Source organism: Gopherus flavomarginatus, chromosome 2 (assembly GCF_025201925.1).
Source record: "Gopherus flavomarginatus isolate rGopFla2 chromosome 2, rGopFla2.mat.asm, whole genome shotgun sequence".
NCBI classification, from domain to species: Eukaryota; Metazoa; Chordata; order Testudines; family Testudinidae; genus Gopherus; species Gopherus flavomarginatus.
This window is the reverse complement of record NC_066618.1, coordinates 230,356,950-230,381,177: the sequence shown is the minus strand read 5'-3', so window position 1 is coordinate 230,381,177 and position 24,228 is coordinate 230,356,950. Positions and strand designations below refer to the sequence as shown.

The window sequence follows — 24,228 nt, the reverse complement described above, 5'->3', positions numbered from 1 at the left end:
TCTTTCACCAACAGAATTTGGTCCAATAAAAGATATTATTTCACTCACCTTGTCAAACTTATTATTATAACCCTTCTCCTCCTCCTGGCCTTCCCTCCAATTGCTTGTTACATTTATCCCTTGTATCTGGTCCTTAATTAGATTGTAAGCTCTTTGGAGCAAGGACAATATGACTACATAGAGCCTAAAACAATGCAATCTGATCCTCAATTATGAATATTGACTAAGTTTGGTCCTGCTTAGCTTAGGAGATCCAATCTGATTCTATTCTGCAAATACTTTATTGTAGCACTTTCGAAATGTTAGCTCTTTTCTTTTACACTATGCCAGTGATTCTCAACTGTATTACAGATTGATACTGATCTCAGGACCCTGTAGGAGGCTCTCCTCTTATCTGCGAATATGATCAAGGCTACTCTCATTTTGTTTGAGACCACGCAGAGCATATATAATGCCATCCACAGGAACAATCCCACATTGCCCAGTACACATGAAGCAAATGGCCTAGTGCTGCCAGATTCTCTCTGCGTCCTCGTCACTGCTAGGATTTTGTTCTTATGGTTCTCTGAGATTCCACTTGGTGGCAAAGTGGCAGTCAAATCACTGCTCTAACTTTATTCCTGTACCTCATTTTCATTCACTGTCTATAGAAGAATCATTTTATCCAGCTCTGTATGAGTTACCCTTGTGAATTCTTCTGTGGTACTCCGTAGGACAAATAAATAGCACTCTGTTATAAATCAGCTTGCAAACCAACAGCTAACTGATGTTATTTGATACTACATCCCAGTTGTCTTTTGCTGCCCAATACCATAGCTTTCTACAATCCCACCATTGTGACCAGTCCGCAGGAATAAGTACTTATGTCTCTTTTTTATTCTTCTTACTGAAAGGCCTTTTGTAACACTTTGTATGAAAGACGTTATATATACAAATAAAGAGTATTGTGTTGTAAAAACAGCTCACAAAACAGATTAGTCACTAGAAAATTAGCTCCTACCTGGACCAGTTCCATTATGGCTAATCACAAGTTTCTTCAGGTCTCTTAGTGATACAGCCTTTATGAAGAAGATATCCACCTGCAGAATCATCAAAATGAGATTGATAAAGGCTTTTATCATGTAGGTCCTTGCATGATGTTCAGTGGTATGGACAAGATTGTTGCTTCCAGATGCAGCTTAACACTTAGCCCTCTGTTCTGAGTGGTAGCAAGGAAGGTAAAAAAGGGCAAAGTATGGCTGGGGAACGGTTATGTTTTAGGACATCTGGTGTAAGCATGATTCTCACCATGTTAATGAGACATTTAGCAATGAGTTCCCCTCTTAGGTTGTATACCTACTGCTGGTGAACAGAGAAAGAAGATGCAAGGTAGTGTTCTCATTCATGCAGGATCAGGTTTTGCTGAACTTCCTCTGCTGATGATTGCATTTTATTTGGTGCCTATAGGTATGATGCTGCACATATCCTAGGCAGGTTCAAGCACAAACTGCTTGAAGTAGCATTAATATATAAAGGTGCTTATTTACTGCAATCAGAGTTGTGATGGCTGATGTGTAGACATACCTGAGCTAGCATTGATTTAGCTAGCTTGAATTACAATAGCCACAGCAGCAGCACAGGTGGCAGCATGAGCTGTACAACGCCACCTGAGATCCTGGGTATGTTTTCAAGTGGCTGGGCTGTGCTGCTGCCTGTGCTGCCATAGCTCCACTGTTCTTGTTATTCAAGCTAGCTAGATCAAAGCTAGCCTGGATATGTCTACATGTGCTGTAGTCACACCTCTGATTGCAGTGTAGACGTGCCCTTAGCAGCACAGAACTGGCATGGCCTCCTCTAAAGGCCTCCTCAGCACAGAACTATGCTACCTCCTCTAAAGCCTACCATTTAGTGTATCGGTTCAGTATGCCCTCAGTGTAGGGAGTGTGTTGGGGGCAGTAGTAGCATGTAACTTGATTCTACGAATTACATTAACCTAATCAGGGAACAGAAACACTACCATAACCCCATGACCTATGTGTCCATTCAAAACTAAACAGAGCATGAATTTTGAATATCCAATACTCACAGTAAATTATTCATTCAGAATCTACAGGCCAAAAATTATTAAATAAATTAATTCTGTGAATAGTTTTGAATAAATATCTGAGACAACTGAACTGCTCAAGGATAAATGTGTAAACAGAAAATATCTACATATGTTAAAAAAAACTATTTGCTACAAATAATTTGCTAGCATTGATCAGTTTTGCACATTTTTTCCTTTACCTGTCCACGCTGAAACTTGACTTTATTATTCTTAGCTCTATGCAGCTTTCGCTTGCCAGAATCTCCTCTCGTTCCAATGAGAGTGGCGTACACATTAGAATCTGTTTCAGCACCAAGTTTAGATCCAGTATATACATGGAGTTCATAAATCACCACTAAAAAAGGACAAACATTTGCATTATTTTTCTTTCTAATGTATGTATATATGAACTTTTCCTTCTATAGCTGGCCAGAGGATGGCACGCCTTCTGACCTGTTTGTAATTAGCCACACCAATCCATATATCCACCACTTCCAGGCTCAATCTGTAATATTCTATACCTAAATGTGAGACCCCTGACCTTAAAAAGCTATAGTTTGCTCTGAACAGAGCAGCCCAACTGCTCAAAAAACAGGCCATCCAGTGTGTGTCCCCCAATGCTCTATTTTCTTCACTGTCTCCCTGCTGAATACTAGGCCAAATACAAAGTTTCAGCCTTATTTTTCAAAGCCTTTTGGGATATTGGCTTAAGTTACCTGGGGACTGTTTCACTCTGCATGATCATGACCTCAGACAAAGATCTATGTTCCACTGGAAACATGGGACTGTCATCAATAAGAGTGAAATTAGTGCATGAAAAACACAGAATTTCACCCCAAGAAAAGATCAGGATGATCATGAACCTCAGCACTTTCACAGCAAGTGCAAAACCCACTTCTTTGACTCAGCCTTCCCACAATAACATCACACAAGCAAAACAAACAAAAAACGCAAAAAACAGCTGACTAGACAGGAGAAGGAGAGAAAGAAATATATGTGACATGTGCACTTCAATAATTTTGGGACTTGACCAAACATCATGATAATGCCACCTTATGAGAACTCACACATATATGCATATACACATTGTTTGTACTAGGAACAGATTGACCACGACCAGCTAAAGGTGGTAAACTCTATTTACAGTAGGTGCTTTAGAGTTATTTTATTTAGATATTTTGAAGTGCAGTAATATTACCATAATTGTCCAAATAGTACTAAAACTTCTGTTTCACAATAATTATTTCCAGAAATTACATACTGCTATATTCTGCTACACTTTTCAGTTATTAAAGGTTTTTAATATAACTTTTTTTTGGTCCTAACTACATCTTAGTGGAATCTATCCATTCAGTTTTTCTATTCTAATCATAGCTGGTCACTAGTGCTTGCTACCGAGTAGAGAGATTACTATTCCAGTAATGGAGATTTTTAATAGCCCTCTGGAAAGAAGAAAACTCCTGGGGGAGCACGGGAACACACATTTAAGCACAATCTTTAAGAAAGGGACAGAGGAGAAGCCAGGAACATATAACAAACTATTTTAACCTTGGTATTAAACAACATACTATAAGCATTAATTAAAGATACTACTATTATTAAACTACTAGTCTTACTTCTAATGATAATGTGACATTTATATAGAACTTTTCATGAAAAAGGATCCCAAAACACATACACACACATACACACAAATCACTTCACCCACCATGGAAGTGTAGCCCTTACCAAGGTGGAATGCAGTGGTTCCTTAACAGTACAGAACACTGCAGAAGCATTTAGGACAGGAAGTTAAGAATACCAACATGTGTATTTGCAGCTGCAGAGGGAATTTAGGTATTAGAATACGGCCATGACACTTAGAATAGCACCTGTAACTCTTGCAAAAAGTGCCATAGGATTTTTAATTACATTGAACTGGAGTCTAAGCCAAACAATAGCATCTCCACGTCCAATGCTTGACCACCAAATAGGGTGTAGGATAAATATGAAATTATAGAATTCGAGTTAGCTTAAGTTTGGCTAAGGAAATATGTGTGTGGTAGAGAAAGACCCTGACTAGCAAGTAGAAGGAAGGCCTTGAAAATAATAAAAGGCATAAAGCCAGAAGAAATGAAGCGGGGAGGATGACCGGTTTGAAGAATAACTAATGAAATAAGGGAAGATTTCTAAATAGGAGACATCTGACTGATAGAGGTGACTGCAGATGGTTTTAAATAAGACAAAGAAAATCTGTCTTAAAATGAGCCAACATGGACCTTCCAACACCACATACCAGTGTTGAAGCCTATGTGAATCCAGGTGCAATGGAAAAACTGTTGGGCAGGAAGTAGGAGGGGAGGAAAGGCCTTGGGAAGAAAAGAGGCTGTTAGTCTTATCTGGATTAAAACTGGTAATAAGAGTAAACTGTCTCAGGTTAGTTTTTAGATGAAATCAGTACTTGGCTGTGACATCATTTGTTTGCTGAGGAGTATAAAGAAGTTGACTCTTAAAAGGTTCATTGCCAATAACTCCCTGACCACAGTGGAGCCAATCAATATGTGTCTGAGAACCCCGGGGTTTAGCCCATATGAATAAATGTTTATCAATGTTTTGTTACTGTTTGGATGTACTAAATTGTTTATTATTTAGGCTTTTTAAGGCATGTTTAGAGCAATTGTACAAGTACCATTTGGCCTTTGGATTTAATAAAGGAATTTATAAATAAATTAGTGTTTGTGGTTTCCCATATTAATAATTTCAAATATTATTAATAATTCCAATTAGGCATTGGTTCACTGCTGGCTCAGAGGGATGAGTGCCACCTCCTGAATCACAATCACTACTTCCTGCAACATCATGGCTTTCCTTGGAGCTCTCCCATCATATTTACTAAGACGAAGCATACTTAGCAAATGAAAGATAAGACCTCATCCCGACAAATACATAACTGAGAAATTTTCAGTTCTATATCAAAATGATTTTAACATGATACCTCATAGTATATTAATATTAGTGTACAGATTAGCAATAATAAAGTAGAAGACACTCCTCTTGAAATAATAGGGAACTGTTCAGATGATGGAGGGCAGAACATAATGGTAGACCACTATACAGGAGGAAAAAGCAACTTGTAAAGAAAGAGCTACAGTGATCAGGATCGTACACAATACTTTTTGGGTCAAATATCCAAAAGAACATCTATGGGTTAGATTCTGCCACTCTTACTAATATCAAGTAAGCAGATCTCCTGGACTATTTGTGGAGGAAGGTACTACATGTCATTAGTTAGAGTGGTGGAATCCAGCCCAAAGACTGAACTTGCAATTTTGCATCCTTACCATTCACACTCAAAATGTTGAAGTTGCAAACCACTCGCAGGTGCTAACAAAAGGATGCAGACTTCTAACTACATAATTGTGCCAGCAAATTAGGCAAACATCTATTTTATTTGCACCTGCAAGTGATTTGCAGTCTTAAAACTGCAAAGGCAAATAACTGGCACACAGTTTTAGCAGCCTATTTGAAAAGTAAGCCCTTCAATAACAAGTGACTCACAGGAACAAAGTACAAACAAGTTACTTTGGGGTTGACATCAAACTGAATGAGCAAATATAGGATGTACAGGAAGAGAATTAGAAAGAATTGCAATATAACACAGGGATATGAGCAGATCAATGGCTCATATATTAAATGTATTAAATAAAACTGTAAAACCATGTGATAACCAGGGAGAATATAATAAGAGTTGAATGTAACTTTTCAACGGATACCTATCTGAATATTCCACTTAGAGTAAGAAAGATGTGTATATTGAGAAAATATAAAGCCAAAACAAAATCTCTTCACCTCTTTGTAACAGACCTTCATCTCACCATCTAGAGAGTTTTGGCTTGATTATATACAGACTATCTACTCTGTCTAATTTAGAATGGAAGTTCTAAACTCTTGAGGCAGAGATCATGTCTTACTCTAGGTTTTGTACACACTAACAATGCTCAGTAAATAATATAGTAAAGTTAGTAATGGAAAACATGTTTTGATTAACTGATATACATGTTATGGGGTACCTGATTGAAAGATCTCCATAAAAAGTGTCAAGCAGAGAATCTCATTCAAAGAATCTGACAAAGGATGACTACAGCAATTCCATCCACATGGTCATTAAGTGGATTGTGAATAGTAAGCGTCCCTTTGCCCAGATGGGGACTTGCACAGCCACCAGCTCCAATGGACACTGGCTATAATCAGACCTACTCGAGGTCCTTTGTGTTATGGAGCACCTGGATAAAAGGGATGTTAATGTTCAAGCCCACCTAAGCTAATTTTGAGAGGATTGTGTGACTTTGTGATGAGGGGTATAGCAGATATGGATCCAGGGGAGAGACACGATACTGCAGTGGTTTATTGAAAGCTGGAAACCCAGGGCCAGAAAAGGAAGCTGCTTTTATCTACAGCCTGGACACAATGGCACCTTTTCTGCAATTTCCATAAGTGAAATTGCCTGTGTGTAGTTTTGCTGTTGATTTGGCTATGTCTGTTCAAGGTAAACAGGGCTTGTTTGCATACTATAAAACAGTGGTCCCCAAACTGGCCTAGGCTCCCTAGGGGAGCACAGAGGAATGTTTCGGGGGGGGGCACGTGGTAGGGCCCGGGCCAGCTGCTATGGGTGGCAGGGAGGAAGCACCACGCTTCCAGCCATGCTCTGCCCCCAAACCAGCTCTGCTCCCAGCCCCGCTCCTCCCCCAGTCCTGTTCAGCCCCCAGTCCTGCTCCACCTCCAGGTCAGATCTGCCTCCAGTTCCAGTCCACTCCCAACACTGCTCCACCCCCAAATCCCAGTTCTGCTCCACCCCCAGCCCAACTCTACCCTCACTCCCTCTCTGTCCCAGGCCAGCTCCACCTCTAGCCCCAGATCCTCCCCCATCCCCAGTTCCACCCCCAGCTCCACCTTCAGCCCACGCTCTGCAGCTGAGAAACCTTGGCTGTGCAATAATGGAGGGGGGTGCAGCCAGGTTCTGTTAATGGTAAGGCGGGGTGGGCAGTGACTGGAAAAGTTTGCACACCACTGCTGTAAATAAATAACTTACACTAGGAGATATCCTAAATCTTTGCATCATTAGCTTCTCTTCCTGACGTGATCCAAAGATCCAAATCTGCTGCTACTAGTCAGCAAAGGGCCAAAAATATAACATATTTAAAATTGCTACGTTTTTCACATTGCCATAATATGTCAATCATAAAACTATCATAATTAGAGCCTGATGGGCCTGATTCCCTAATCAGTTTCATTCCAGTTTAATTCCACTGATTTCAGTGTAGTTATGCCAGCAAAAAACTGCTGTAACAGAGTAGAGATTTAGGCCTTCGCTCAAAAAAAAGCAGAGGAAATATTGGAAAATATACTCCGAATAGAACCATTGAATGCAAGCCAGTAGACATTACTTTAATATTATGAGAGGGATTTGTTAAACTGAGTTTAGACTGCTGTATCTAATATGAGGGCATCAAAGGGATAGAAAGGGTCTAGAAAAGGGCAACATGATTTAGGAGGATTAATTAATATAGAATGGTTGGAAAAACGAGGATAGCACTTGCTACTAAACTGACCTTTTGGAAAATATACGATTGAAATCTTCAAGTAGCTATACAAGGATTCTTTAAATAAGCTCTAAAATCAAATGGAGACAACCCAGGACTTGAGGTCATGGACTGAAAAGTTGAAACAAGGGAGGTAAAATGCTTTCATGCAGAGGATGGTGAACTTCTGAAAGCCTCCATCAAAGACAGATGTAAAGGGAGCTACAATAGGCATGTTCAAAAAAAGAACTGAATGGTTACTTAACATTAAAGACTATTACAGGAGTGCAGTGAGGAGAGACAGTGCTTAGGTATGTACCTTTCAGGCCTTAACAATTCAGTATTTTGCTAACTATTGAAATTTTATCATGTACCTTGTGTTATCTGGTGTTTTTCTTAAAGTCCCAGCTGCTAGAGTCCAGTGATTACATGAGAAACTGAGTTATCATTTAAAAAAAAGTCTCTAGCTCCTGTAATTGTGGCCAAAAAAAGCTTGAAAGGACATCAAAGTGCATCAAAATGTCTCAAAAACACCTGTCAGGGATGGTCCAGCTAATACGTAGTCCTGCCATTTGTGCAGGGGACTGGACTAGATGAACTACCAAGGTCCCTTCCAGTCCTACGCTTCTATGAAAAGAAACCAGAGAATCTAAACTGTATTATTTTTTAAAATCTAATGATTTTGGGGGCCTATCTTGTGGTTTTTGATATGTGGGATTGCAGTACTGTTTGATCTCAGGTAATCAGTGAGAGACATTATAGTCCCCATCCAGCAAGCACTCTGCATGTGGAACTCTTCCTTACTTCAAAGGGAGTTATCTGCATGGATGACTTGCAAACTCAAACCCTACAGGTCAACATTATTTGTCAGTTTTGCCCACTGTATATATTTAAAAGTATTGTGGCCTGTTTTGTTTGAAAGACTAAACTGATGTTGACATCTTAACATGTTTAGGAAGGTGGAAGAGGCATATCCGATAGTATTAAAATGGAAGAATAAGAAACTAGAAGTCACAGCTCTGTAAATGTTTGTCTTTTCTCTCCACATTCTATATACATCAACATTCCAAACTCAACACTGTTCAGAGTAACTCTATTATCAGAGTTTTAAAATCATCGCCCTCACTAGTTTAGACTCTCAGCTAATAGCAGATGAATTTAAGATGAAGTATAACTTACATTTTGTTCACTCAGTCTGCATATGGGATAAGCTTTTTCAGCATTTACAGTTGTGTGATCATAATGACACAAATTGCCCAAATTATTTTCAGATCAGGTAGCTGCTATTAGTTCACCTAGCTGCTATTTCACATGAAATTTTCAGCAGACTCTCAACAATTGTTCCCCAAAAGGTCTAATTTCCCTACTACCTGGCAAGTGATAAATACAAACATTATGGCATGGAACCATTTCAGTCATGACTCCTCTTCCACTTCTTTATAATTTCCTCTGTCATTTTATTTCCTTCATTTGAACTGATACTGTAAAACGTACCTGAAAACATACCAGGCAAATATTGTATGCAAAAATTATGCTGGGATTTTAAGCAGGGCCGGCTCCACTGTTTTTGCCACCCCAAGCAGCGCACCGAATTGCCGCTGTGGACGGCGGCAGCAGTCCATGTGCCGTTAGGGCGGCTTGCGCATTAGCGCGGTGGCGACAGCTTCTGTCTTCAACTGGAAGACAGAAGCTGCGCGACTGCAGACAACTGAACACAGAAACTGCTGCCAAATTGCCGCCGCTGCGGAAACGTGTGAGCCGCCCTAACGGCACACAGACTGCCCCCGCCATCCGAGGTGGCAATTCAGCAGGCTGCTTGGGGGCAAAAACACACAGACTGCCGCCCCTTGCAGATTGTCGCCCCAAGCACCTGCTGCGGATGCTGGTGCCTGGAGCCAGCCCTGATTTTACGTATTGCAGGTTTAGGCCTCAATGCATTACTCATAGGCATAAAGTGATTAATGCATAAATGTTTTCAAGATCAAGGCTATAGACTGATATTAAAGTTGCCCACTAACTGTAGCTGTGGCCACAATACTCACTGTAACCATTATGTTTACAATCTCTTTCTTGGCAGCACCATCACTGCTGGCAGGACTTCTGGAAATGATGTTAAAGCAGTAAAGAACCAATATTTCTAACACTGTAATACAGTGGTATCAAAAGATGCAATAAAATAAATATATTGTGTTTCTCAAGGGGTTTGTTACAAAATGACACCAGAGAATATAGGAATTCCCATAGTGCCTCAAACAAACAGTGCTCTATGTAGTCAGATATCCTGATATGTCTGACAGCCACAGTCAAATGCATCAAGTGAATGCAAAAAACCCAAACATACCTCTATAGTACACATATGTATGCAATGTGGGAGACAATTTCTTACCGATCTCAGCTATTGATCACCTTGTGCTATGACACATGTTGATTGATACCCATGATAATTTTATCTTAACTTATGTAAAGGAAAATGCTAGTCTTTGTACCATAAAGGAAACCTTTCAATCAGGAAAAAGTGCAGGTATTAATTTACTTACTGTAGGTCAATGGATGCCTGCCTCAGTTTGAATTTTTCCATAGATACTTGGAACATCTCTAGTGGTAAGATGGTGATAAACATTTGATAGTGACAAAAGTAATAACATTTGGACTTTTAACACTTTTGGTCACTTTTTGTACCATCTTATGATAGATGTGGTCCACTGACAACACTAGGACCACATAAAATCAGCCATTTTTGACCTGGTGCTTTAATAGACTGGACATATTATTAGGAGACTATTCTAATGCTGCTCTCTGTAGCTGCTCATAAATTTCTCAAAACAATTTTTTTCCCTGATTTCCCTCAGTCCAAAAGTGAATTTTTTTTAAAGTTTGAGCCAAATTACTTCAACCATTTTTGATGTACTCAAGCATGGACAAAATAGATTTTTCCCCTTTATGTTCACATTACACAGCTTGCATTTAGATCATTTGAAAACAAATAAAAACATTGACATTTCTTGTGCTCTATAGCTCTTTCAGATCAAAAGCTTAAGCCATGTTTGAAAAAAAAATCAGTTCTGCAGTCATGAGTATTTAAAGTAAAATTGTGAGTACTTACAGAATTTTTTTTGCCTTCTAGTTTATTTTTTTTTTTCCTTTTTTTCCTTTGTTTTTTTTCCCTTGACACAATTCAGGCCACATTTGTCAGTTTTAAGCATCTGTCACTTTAATAATTATTGAATGGATTTTCTTTGAGTTTGTTTAGAGTGACCAGATGCCTGATATTAAGGACTTTTGTCTTATATAGCAACTATTACTCCCTCTCTCCCCTCCTAATTTTTCATACTTGCTATCTGGTCACCCTAGTCACTACGGGATCAAACCAAGTCACGTCTGAGGAACCCTGATTCCGTAGGTGTAAAACGATGAACACTGGAAGTCAGCAAGACTGTCCTGAACTGCAGGGAAGGAGTTCCAAGTGTAATGGGAGTGACATGAAAGAGGCACTCAGACAATGAGGGCTGGTTGGTCGGGAAGCAGGGAAAAAATAAAACCTGAAGTGTAGAGGCAAAGGCAGAGTTATGCAGAACCCTGAAGGGTGAGAAGTCTGAATTTGACATGGAAGATGAAGGGAAGCCAGTGAAGGCTAAACAGGGATGAAAGCATCACTCTGAGCAGGAAGATTATTTTAGTGTCAGCATTTTGAACTGACTGGCCTCATGTAAGGAGACAAACAGGAGGAAAAGTTGTCAAAGTCAGAAACAGAAGGGGATGAAAGAAGAGATTTTAGAGATGATGTAAGGAAGAACTGACAGTAACTGGTAGCAGTTACCCCTGGATTTGAGGGAAGGAATTGGGCAAGCAGAAAGTGGTAAGGGAAAGAGGAATCAAAATCAACTCTAAGGTTTCAAGTCTGTGTTGGGATGATAATGGAGTTCTTAATGGAGAAAGCCGGGAGAGGACACCGTTTAGAGGGAAAAGGTGAGTAATAAGGTCAGTGGCAAAGAACAGAAATAAAAAATGCAATGCTTCCTGAGTTGAGATTATAAAAATACTTTTCCATTTTGGTTAATGTTTTTGGAAAATTATTATTATTTTTTAATGAAGTGAATTTAGTGCTGGGGAAAGGTACCAGACTGATTTGAAAGCACTGGAGACAAATTATAAAATTGTATCAGGTTGTTGTTAGGTAATATGCAGCACATTATTTGTTTTGTTGGGTAAATGACTTGATATGTGGTTTGTCCAGTACTTGTAGGCAATTACCCTTGTAAATGGGAAATGCAAATGGCTAGAGTTTCATTTTCTCGTTATGGAGAAATAGAAAATCCTTGGGTAGCCCTGCTGAGTTTATATTGATATTCAATTTAAATGAACCCAAAATCAATAGCTAATTTGTAGCTATAAACTTAAAAAATTATGAAATTTCTAAAATCCATATTATGAATATTTTGTACTTGCTGCATACAACTTAACAAAGATGATGTCCCTTCAAAGACGACAACAGCAATAGTGTACCACCACTTTTAACAGGGCTGAACTAATGCCCTGTTTTGAGCATATTCTCAACAATATACACAGTAGACATGAATCTCCACTACCTTGCACCTTGTGTAGCCATTTACAACTGGCCAGAGTGGAGTGTACATACAGGGCCGGCTCCAACTTTTTTGCTTCCCCAAGTGGCGAAGAAAAAAACAAACAAAAACGATTGAGTTGCCACCGAAGTGCCGCCGAAAAGGATGAGAGGGAGTGAAGGACCAGCCACTGAATTGCTGCCTCAACAATGGATGGACTGACGCCCCTTTCTATTGGCTGCCCCAGGCACCTGCTTCCTTCACTGGTGCCTGGAGCCGGCCCTGTGTACATATCAGAATGGCAATATTTCACACTTCCTTGGCACAGTTGTAAATGACTGCCCAGTAGAGAATTGGGTCCTGAGAGTCAAATTCATATTCCAATACGTCTGTTAGTCTATAAGGTGCCACAGGACTCTTTGCTGCTTTTACAAATTCATACCTGATGCAACTCCACTAATGTCAGGCATTCACTTTCCTATTGCACCAATGGGTGGCATTTATGTCACTAGGGGTTCCCAAGAGTGATACTGCGGCTCTGTTTCCAGATTATATGGGGCTCAATTCCACCTGCTCAATCCTAATTTATGTAACACCTTAATCAGTGAGGGTGTTACTTAAATTGCATACTATTCTAGAGAATGGGGAAAAGGGCAGGGGGTTGAGGGGAAATGAGTGTGTATCTCTGTCCTTCCCAACATTTCAATGGCCTGTGCTGTGTAGTAGGTCAACACAGATGAGCTGATAGTTCTTTAAAATCTATGAAAAAATTTTCTCAGTTCCAATCTGGATTGTTTTGGGGGGAAATGACATACCTCCTAAAGGTATCAGTTTGTTTACATCTTTTGGAATTAGTTGATTGTCACTTACTAAGTGTGGGATGACCCTTCTGCATTCCTACTATCTCATCTCAAATACAATTTGCCGGAACTATAACCTACATAAGGTCTAGTTCAGGGGCCTATGATGCCAGATCATAGATGCACCATCATCCTGTTAATATCAAAGGAATTCTATAAAGAAGTGATACATTAAATGATTTTTCCAGCTCCCTGTGCCTTTACAAAAGCCCAGAAATTTGTTTCTTTGTTCTTTTTAATTGTTGTATGTGTTTTTTCTGCTCCATTTATAAAGATTCATGGTGTTAACAGCAATGTGGATAACCTCTGATGTCCTTCAAAAGATCCGTCCTAAAGTTATAAATTGCCATTTTAAAGAGAATAGCTCAAATCTGGTTTGAGCAACAACTACTCATTGCCAGATCCTGGGCTGCAGCTACAAAGCGTTTTGTGCAACTTAGGAATGTGTGACATCAACCTTATTTCAGGCTATCTTGGTGTTCCCCGCTCCTCGGTCAATGTGTGCCTTTTGGTTGCTTTAACTAGACTCATAGACTCATAGACTCATAGGTCAGAAGGGACCAATCTGATCATCTAGTCTGACCTCCTGCACAAGGCAGGCCACAGAACCCCACCCATCCAATTTTATAACAACCCCTATCCCAGGACCGAGTTATTGAAATCCTCAAAAATAGTTTGAAGACCTCAAGCTGCAGAGAAACCACCAGCAAGCGACCCGTGCCCCACGCTGCAGGGGAAGGCGAAAAACCTCCAGGGCACCTGCCAATCTGCCCTGGAGGAAAATTCCTTCCCAACCCCAAATATGGCGATCAGCTAAACCCTGAGCATGTGGGCAAGAGTCACCAGCTAGCACCCAAGAAGGAATTCTCTGCAGCAACTCAGTACCCATCGCATCCAACATCTCCCCGCAGACCATTGAGCAGACCTGTCTGGTGGTAATTCAAGATCAATTGCCCAAATTAACGATCCTGTCATAACATCCCCTCCATATACTTATCAAGCTTTGTCTTAAAGCCAGGAAAGTCTTTTGCCCCTACTACTTCCCTCGGAAGGCTATTCCAGAACTTCACTCCCCTAATGGTCAGAAACCTTCGTCTAATTTCAAGTCTAAACTTCCTAATATCCAGTTTATACCCATTCGTCCTCGTGTCTACATTAGTACTAAACTTAAATAATTCCTCTCTCTCCCTAACGTTAACCCACTTGATATATTTATATAGAGCGAGCATATCCCCCCTCAGCCTTCTTTTGGCCAGGCTAAACAAGCCAAGCTCTTTGAGTCTCCTTTCATAAGGCAGTTTTTCCATTCCTCGGATCATCCTTGTAGCCCGTCTCTGAACCTGTTCCAGTTTGAATTCATCCTTCTTGAACATGGGACACCAGAACTGCACACAGTATTCCAGATGGGGTCTCACCAACGCCTTATATAACGGTACTAACACATCCATATCCTTGCAGGAAATACCCCGCCTAATGCATCCCAAAATCGCATTTGCTTTTTTAACAGCCGTATCACATTGGCGACTCATAGTCATCCTGCTATCAACCAGTACCCCAAGGTCCTTCTCCTCCTCCGTTGCTTCCAACTGATGCGCCCCCAACGTATATCCAAAATTCTTATTATTAATTCCTAAATGCATGACCTTGCACTTTTCACTATTGTATTTCATCCTATTTCTATTACTCCTGTTTACAAGGTGGTTCAGATCTTCCTGAATAGTATCCCTGTCCTTCTCCGTGTTAGCAATACCCCCCAGCTTTGTGTCATCCGCAAACTTTATTAGCACATTCCCGCTCTTTGTGCCAAGGTCAGTAATAAAATAGTGTTTTAGGGGGCAGTTGCAGCAGCCAAGCATCACAGGAGGATAGGGATAAACTGACCACATCTCTTGGCCTCTGGGAGAGAATGGGTTTTGTCAGAACTATCATATAGACTCTGTGCTGGGAGGAATTGTCTTGTGGCTGGTTACACTGGCTTTTAGCTTTGCACTGTGGGGGTGGGTATGAACAGCTCACAAAGCAACCCAGAATACGGCCCTTCAGGTTTAATAAAAATTTGTTATAATGCAGGCAACACATACTTGACAAAAGCTCCTTTTCAGACATCCCAATTGCTACTTCTGTCCAGGTTTCTCCATCATCCTGATCTTCAGCTAGCCAGCAGTTTACAGCCAGACAAATCTCCTGGTCAGAGGTAGGGGTCATTCTTTCAAGTCTCACCTCCTCTAGGTACCAGCTAGGGTCACTGCCACTGTTGTCATGACCAATGCGGATTTTATACAGTTGCCCAAGACCTTTGAGATTAATCTGTAACAGCAAAAACAGAAGGAGAGTCTGTTATAACATTGCCTTGTATTAGTTCATCTGTACCGATAACTGTGCTTATAAATTGAGCACACAATTAATGTGTGGCCGTGGGTTTGTGCCTCTTGGAAAATGAGGCCTTACCCAATACTGAATGAGACTGTGAGAGTGGTAACGCGTGTCAAGCAGTATCTGTCACAATCAGGGTCCAGACATCCAAGGGGAGAACAAGGGGTTTGAACCCCAAAGAGTAAGAAAGACCCTGATTGTCACGGTACCTAATTGCACAAGTAAGTTAATTGACTGCAGTGGTCTATGGTATTTTCAGAATGAATAAGGGGATCGGACAATCAGGTGCATTTTTTAGGTTTCCAGAGACCATCCCTTTTTGTGGCTGAGGATTCAAATTTTCTTTTTCAAAATAAAACTATATAAATATTTAAACAAAGAGGCATTTGCCTATCATTGCTGCATCAGAAGGTACATTTTGCAAGGCACTTTGTCGGCAGGGCACTTTTAACTATTTCTACAACTCATCAGTCTTTAGTGGATCTTTTTATCTTAATCTTTTATTTTCATGTGCTTTGGTGTCAGGGTTAACTGTTTCTGCTGTGCTGATACCTACGATGTAGCGAATTTAAACAGTAAAACACAACCATTATGCCTCACAAAATATTGCAATATTGAAATAAGAGCCACTTTGTCTGGGGCTGCAGGAAAAGTTCGCTGAGCAATGCAGAAGGCAGCAACCTAAACATAAAAAGTAGAGTTAAGCACTTTATAGTCTCTTATCTTCCCTGATGGCTGTGACAGCTGTTGATATGGAGAAAAATCACAGAGAACTGTCTGACAGAAAAATATCTGGTTTTCTTTCACCGTCATACCAAACTGATAGTGTTCAGCATAAAAGCTGGTTAGGGCAAACCAGTTAAAATAAACATAATCCTATTAGTCACTAAAAATGATGAGGGCTACAGTTTATCTTAAAGGCGCAGCCAGAGCAACAGAGGACAGTGTAATGGTCCACTACCCCAGCGCTCCTAGAAGCATTATTCATCAGGCAGACATAATGCCCTCCAGGAGTATAATGGGATGGTTGCCACTTCACTATCTCTTCACAGGATGCAGGTTGTGCTTCCTCCCTTAGGGTGACCAGACGTCCCGATAAAATCGGGATCATCCCGATATTTGGGTGGTTGTCCTGTGTCCTGACCGACCTTTGGTCGGGACACAATTTGTCCTGATATTTCGCTCCACCGGCAGCACTCGGCTTTTTTTCTTTGTCCCGATATTTTCATCTCATCTGGTCACCCTATCCTCCCCACATGGGGCCAGCTATGCGGATCTGGGTGGAGTAGGGTCATGTCCCTTTCACTCTCCATCTTGAGAGCTTTGAACTGTCAGTGACACTACATTGGCATACCCTGGTGCTTCCTGGGCACAAAGACTACAGTTGTGCCTGGACACAGCTCTGGGGCTCAAGGATGGGGGAAAGATTCCTGAATCCTCTTCCACCTCGCTTGTATTACAGAGCCAAGCCAGGCACAATTAAAGTCATATATGGCTTCTATGACATTCTGACATGAGCGGCGATGGCATTATGCGTGACACTGAATCTATACACCTAGCTGAAGTTAGCAGTGTGCCCATACTAGCATCATATTTTACCTGCAGCAGAGAGCTATGGCATTTGAAAGTGGGTGGCCAAAACTGACACAGATATGGGATATGGTTCTGATACCGAGAGCCAGTGGATGGCACAGGCAAAGATCACACAATCTGATGTGCGGAAGTGCAGGGTATAAAGTGAGCTGGGTCTAACAAGGCTGCAAACCTTTAATCCAGCCTCTAAAATGTAGACTCCTAAGGTAAGGGAGTATTATAAACATATTTAACAAAGTGTCTGAGCTCTGAAATTTTGTTGTGAAGTATGTAAATTGCATTGTTAGTCAGGGACAGGCCTAGCACTTTTTGGAGACCATTTTAAGTCCTGGGCAATGCCTCTTACTTGTGGTGCAGTATTATTACAGGTAATAAACCAGGTTCAATCCTACAGCTCTAATACCAGGCTTGAACTCTGGTTCATCTCCTGCATCAAGCTCTGAGGCAGGTGTGAGCTCCCTCTCTAAACATGATACTCCCATGACTCTCATTCTCTTCACTGGAGGTGCCTTTGGAGTTGGAGTCACTGATACCAAACCACTAAAAAGCCCATCACTGATACATTTTTTTAAACAATTGAATCAGTGAACTGACTGTGAACCAGTTGGAACTGTTATTGAGAAAGAATGCAATAGCTATTATTGCTATCTTTGTTTAGGGCCCCAGAAGAACGAAGCCATGTCTTTATTATTGATGTTTAACTTTATCTATAGTGCTATTCATATCCCAGAATCAATGTTAAATTGAGAGTTTTGTTCAAAAGCAAGGTTAACGTGGGAGACAGAGTTCCAAACTGGACCAATGTGGGAAGCTGTATATTGTGATTCCATTCGGGCAGACCAATAGCACAATGGGGTAGCGAGGATTGGGGAGAATGGGTGGGGACAGCACAGGAAAGCTGACCAAGGGAAAGAAAAATGGCCAGTGTGAAAATAAGACTAGTAAGGGAGCAGGGAAATGATGGGGCCTTCATCTTAGATGGGGGGACAGGACTCTTCCCTGTTACTGGGTAAGCATCTGAACAGTCAGACAGACAAGATGAAAAGGTGATTCAAGGTAAATGAAGGTTGGGAAGAGCTCTGTGCAGAAAAGAGAGCCCAGGGCTGTCATAAGCATGAGGTGAAGATCCTGGAAGTGACTGTTTCAGTTTGATTCCACTGAAGTTCTGTTTAGCTTCTCAAATGAATGTTTCTGCTCATATACACTGGAAGTAGGGGTGCTGGGGGTGTAGCAGGACCCCCTGGCCTGAAGTGATTTCCATCATATACAGGGTTTACAGCTTTGTTCAGTTGCTCTCAGCAATTATAAAAATTGTTCCAGCACCCCTGTTTCTGTGACTTCGTAGTACTCGCAGAACTCCCTGACATTCTAAGTGCAACATAAGGGGGCACAACTTAACTGAAGTCAAATTGCATCCACATATGCCAACTGTGAATTTGACATGTAGCGTTAAAAAGCAAACAAATGGATTTGACTTGACAAAACAGCAGAGAACATCTCTATCCAGTCTATTCAGAAAGGACTGGAGGTGTTCATTTTTTGCTGGAAACCAAGGCAGGAATGCTAATGACAGACAGCAAATCAGGTATGTATGATGTTCTGAAAGGACATATAAAAACTTTACAAGTTTAGTCCATCTGTTGTAGTTTGGGGTGGGATCAATTTATCTTGCTGTTAGATCAGATCTCACACTGGTCTCACAGCAGTACTGACTTACTAAAATGTTGCTGTTTGCCAACTGGAATGCTGTCAAACTTATGTCAGATTTAGCTCTTGCAGTGCAATGCAGATGAAAATGCTCTCACAATTACACTGTACTGTTAACAATTGTTTTTTTCCATCTTAAGGACTCCATCTTGAAGTTGTTCCTTCATTTCCAAGGTTGACTAAATCATCTTGAACTACTGCACAGATCAAATGCAAACTGGCATTTACAAATCTACTTTCACGCCCAGAACATTTTATAAGTTGTTGTAGAGAAAAGTTGACTTGTTTCCCTAGTAACTAAAATGCTCATAAAAACTCTTCTAGTCTCCTTCTGTTATGGTACAATGGCTGCAAAAGTAACAATCAGTTTTATGTGGTGCTTGTCTTTCTGGCATAGCTGCAACAAAGGGTCTCAGGGAGCAGAAAGGATGGATCTTGTGGTTAAAGCCCAAGACTTTAAAAAAGGGAAGAAGGAGGATCTGGGGAACTACAGGCCAGTCAGCTTCACCTCAGTCCCTGGAAAAATCATGGAGCAGGTCCTCAAGGAATCAATTTTGAAGCACTTCGAGGAGAGGAAACTGAGCAGAAACAGTCAACATGGATTCACCAAGGGCAAGTCATGCCTGACTAACCTAATTGCCTTCTGTGAGGAGATTACTGGCTCTGTCGATGAGGGGAAAGCAGTGGATGTGTTATTCCTTGACTTGAGCAAAGCTTTTGATATGATATCCCACAGTATTCTTGCCAGCAAGTTAAAGAAGTATGGGCTGGATGAATGGACTACAAGGTGGATAGAAAGCTAGCTTGATCTTCAGGCTCAACAGGTAGTGATCAATGGCTCCATGTTTCGTTGGCAGCTGGTACCAAGTGGTGTGCCCCAAGGGTTGGTCCAGGGGCCGGTTTGGTTCAATATCTTCATTAATGACCTGGAGCATGGCGTGGACTGCACCCTCAGCAAGTTTGCAGATGACACTAAACTGGGAGAAGTGATAGATACACTGGACGGTAGGGATAGGATACAAAGGGACCTATGCAAATTAGAGGATTGGGCCATAAGAAATCTGATGATGATCAACAAGGACAAGTACAGAATCTTGCACTACTACAAACTAGGGACTGAGTGGCTAGGCAGCAGTTCTGCAGAAAAGGACTTAGGGGTTACAGTGGACGAGAAGCTGGATATGAGTCAACAGTGTGCCCTTGTTGCCAAGAAGGCTAATGGCATTTTGAGCTATATAAGTAGGGGTAGGACCAGCTTTAGGAACTGCAGGGCCCGATTCGAATACCCAGCAGCGGTCCGGGTCTTTGGCGGCACTTCGGCGGTGAGGGGTCCTTCACTCACTCCAGATCCCCTGCCACCGAAATGCCGCTGAAGATCTGGAGCAAGTGAAGGACCCCCCGCCACCGAAGTGCCGCTAAAGACCCGGACCACCACCGGGTATGTAAAAAAATTTTTAAAATTAAAAAGGTGCCTAAGGTGCAGGGTCCTCTTAGGCACAGGGCCCAATTCCAGGGAATCAAGAGAATCAGCCTAAAGCCAGCCCTGGGTAGGGGCATTGCCAGCAGATTGAGGCATGTGATCGTTCCCCTCTATTCTGGAGTACTGTGCTAAGTTTTGGGCCCCATACTACAAGAAGGATGTTGAAAAATTGGAAAGAGTCCAGCGGATGGCAACAAAAATGGTTAGGGGTCTAGAGCACATGACTTATGAAGAGAGACAGGGATCTGGGGTTATTTAGTCTGCAGAAGAGAAGAATGATGGGGGATTTGATAGCTGCTTTCAACTACCTGAAAGGGGATTCCAAAGAGGATGGATCTAGACTGTTCTCAGTGGTACCAGATGACAGAACAAGGAGTAATGGTCTCAAGTTGCAGTGGGGGAGGTTTAGGTTGGATATTCGGAAAAACTTTTTCACTAGGAGGGTGGAGAAGCACTGGAATGGGTTACCTAGGAAGGTGGTGGAATCTCCTTCCTTAGAGGTTTTTGAGGTCAGGCTTGACAAAGCCCTGGCTGGGATGATTTAGTTGGGGATTAGGTCTTGCTTTGAGCAGGGGTTTGGACTAGATGACCTCCTGAGGTCCCTTCCAACCCTGATATTCTATGATTCTGTGACTGGGAGATAGACACCCAGGGTTCTATTCCTAGTTCTTAGCAACAATTCACAACCCCTCATGCCTTGGTTTCCCAACCGAGCAGGCTAATAATACTTACCAACCTCACATGGATACTGTGACACTTCCTTCATACACTTTGAGATTCTCAGGGGGAAGGCACAATGCAAGCGTAAGGTATTCTTATCTGTTAATATTAAATATGCAGCTTGTTTGAATTTCACTCGGGCCAAGTCTGATTTTCACATAGTTTGAATGACAGAATAGGAATAATGGATGGTTGCTCTCTAATTTGACTTCTGTAAAGCAAGTCTTATTGCTCAGGGATAATGTGACATCATTTACAGGTTTCTAGTCTTCCTCTGACATGTACATAGCACCCCTGTTGACACCAATGGCCTGGCATTGGTGATTTAGGTAGTAGGGTTGGCAAAATGACTGAGCAGAACCAAATCATTGTACAGGTTCAAAAGCCACTTAGTTAAACAGTACTAAAAATGTGATTGCAAGCCCTCTCTTCTTGTGATATCTCCAGTCTGGATTCTAGTAGAGTTTGGATTTGGATCTAGAGCAAAATTTCCCCTCAATTTAGTAAGTAAGGCTTTTTGTTTGTTTGTATGTATCTGGAATTTTGGTGTGGCCCATAATAGCCAAGTATGGCTCTAGATCAAGATCTAAACTTTCACAAAGATCAAGGGGTTAGAGGTTCCACTTTCTGGGCTGACTATCCTGAACCTATCAGATCCTCCAAACTTTATAGGGATTGTCTATCAGTTGTTACCATAACAGGTGCCATGGAATCTCCCCCCATAGAGTAATGTCAAAGCATCTAAGTCTTTATCTAGAGCTCATGTATTTATTTCAATTTTGAAACATTCTAAAGTATAGACTGCTAATTATGTGGATTTGTGCCAAGCTGTGTGATGAGTGCTGAAGGTGACAGAAAGTTTAACCTTATGCAGTTACTGCTCTTGCAAGACATACCATAAGCACTTACCAACCTTAACAACATCGCTGTCAGTACAATGACAACAGAAATCCATTCTCTTTATAATATTTTTCTTCAGCATTATATGTAATAAGTGCATTTACTCATCCATCAGTGTCAACATTCATTACATTTTAACAATATTTTTAGTACAACTATGTACTATGCATGGAAATGATAGACAGTACTTCTGCACAGTTCCAAATACCAATTTTTTAAATATAAGTGCCTCACTTGCACCTACAATATAATACATGTGCAAATGGCTAATGGATGTATGCAAATACAAAATCTGCATACATCAGAGGGGTAGCCATGTTAGTCTGGATCTGTAAAAGCAGCAAAGAGTCTTGTGGCACCTTATAGACTAACAGACGTTTTGGAGCATGAGCCTTCGTGGGTGAATACCCACTTCGTCAGATGCAAGTAGTGGAAATTTCCAGAGGCAGGTATATATAAGCAAGTAAGAAGCAGGCTAGAGATAACGAAGTTAGTTCAATTAGGGAGGATGAGGCCTTATTCTAGCAGCTGAGGTGTGAAAACCAAGAGAGGAGAAACTGGTTTTGTAGTTGGCAAGCCATTCACAGTCTTTGTTTAATCCTGAGCTGATGGTGTTTTGCAGTTTGCAGATGAATTTGCAGATGAACTGAAGCTCAGCAGTTTCTCTTTGAAGTCTGGTCCTGAAGTTTTTTTGCTGCAGGATGGCCACCTTAACATCTGCTACTGTGTGGCCAGGGAGGTTGAAGTGTTCTCCTACAGGTTTTTGTATATTGCGATTCCTAATATCTGATTTGTGTCCATTTATCCTTTTCCGTAGAGACTGTCCAGTTTGGCCAATGTACATAGCAGAGGGGCATTGCTGGCATATGATGGCGTATATTACATTGGTGGACGTGCAGGTGCATGAACCAGTGATGGTATGGCTGATCTGGTTAGGTCCTGTGATGGTGTTGCTGGTGTAGATATGTGGGCAGAGTTGGCATCGAGGTTTGTTGCATGGATTGATTCCTGAGTTAGAGTTACTATGGTGCGGTGTGCAGTTACTGGTGAGAATATGCTTCAGGTTGGCAAGTTGTCTGTGGGCGAGGACTGGCCTGCCACCCAAGGCCTGTGAAAGTGTGGGATCGTTGTCCAGGATGGGTTGCAGATCCCTGATGATGCGTTGGAGGGGTTTTAGCTGGGGACTGTATGTGATGGCCAATGGAATCCTGTTGGTTTCTTTCTTGGGTTTGTCTTGCAGTAGGAGGCTTCTGGGTACACGTCTGGCTCTGTTAGTCTGTCACGTCTATTAGTCTATAAAATCTGCATACATAATTCATTTTTTTCCATACAAATGCAAATTTCTCTTGCTAGTGACATGTATTACTCTTGGGCCAAATTCTGTTCCCACTGAAGTCAATAGAATCTTTGCCATTGGCTCAGCATGAGTAGCTTTGGCCCTATATTTTTGATAGTGAAACATACTGAAATTGCTTATACCTGAAAACTTGACACTAAACCTTACCTGAGACCTTACTTTATGAATAAAGGTTAATTTATCCTGCGGATTCAAGGATATCATTTATCAAATACTATACCTTTTATGTTTTAAAAGGATCTACATGGTTAATGTACACAGAACAGATTCCATAACATTTAAGCAACTGAAAGCGAAATTAACTAACTCTCATTTCAACAGGAACATGCTCAGTAGCAAGGTACTTCAATATAAGGATGGATGGATAGTGCATGTGAAGATTCCTTTTGGATAGGAGAGCCATGTTCAGCCTTTCCAATCTACTCTCTGGTGAGGAGAAGGATAAGACTACAGAAAGTTCTCTGTAATTAAATACAGGCATTTTGCAAAGAGTTAGCACAGGACAACATTCAGATGAGTCAGCACTCCAGGACAAATTCATCCCTTGTATAACTCCACTGAAGTCCCAGTACCTAATACAACTAATAGAGTCTATGATCGACAGGCAGCTGATGAATTTCCCATAAGGCTACATCATCAACAGAATGGCAGAGAAGTCATATGTAACGGCTGGATTCCCAAAAGTAATAGAAATCATTAACTTTGGTAATTTACCTTCTGTGGCACCTGCAGATAATGAAGAAATCTATGGGAATAGAAAACATTTCCACATTGTGAGCACGCAGCTGGTATGCAATGCCAGAAATATTATAGCTACTGTACCAGCAGAGTACCAAGGGTCCAGCCATGATACTTGTATTTTCCATTTGTCTGAACTCAGCCAGATTCTTGAATTGTGGCTAATGAACTTGGCATAGATACACATTAATCTTAGAATTAGGACATGTTGCCTGTACTCCCAGAGAGACTCAGGGGTCTCTGAGCAGAAGGTAATATGGACAAATGAGGAATGGGCTGAATCATCACATAGGGATCAATTTGTAAAATTTTTCC

At 41.2% G+C, this 24,228-nt stretch overlaps 1 protein-coding gene across 7 annotated transcripts in view; it reads right to left on the bottom strand.

Moving 5' to 3' along the window:
• RP1 (RP1 axonemal microtubule associated) overlaps window positions 1–24,228 on the bottom strand; it is a 320,592-nt gene that overhangs the window by 142,322 nt on the left and 154,042 nt on the right. For all 7 annotated transcript variants that reach the window (XM_050938879.1, XM_050938878.1, XM_050938875.1 and 4 more), the window contains exons 26-28: window positions 15,127–15,352; window positions 2,266–2,420; window positions 1,001–1,079 (exon numbers count right to left, since the gene is read on the bottom strand). In XM_050938879.1, the coding sequence (XP_050794836.1) occupies window positions 1,001–1,079; window positions 2,266–2,420; window positions 15,127–15,352 (460 nt within the window). The remainder of the gene's footprint in view (window positions 1–1,000; window positions 1,080–2,265; window positions 2,421–15,126; window positions 15,353–24,228) is intronic.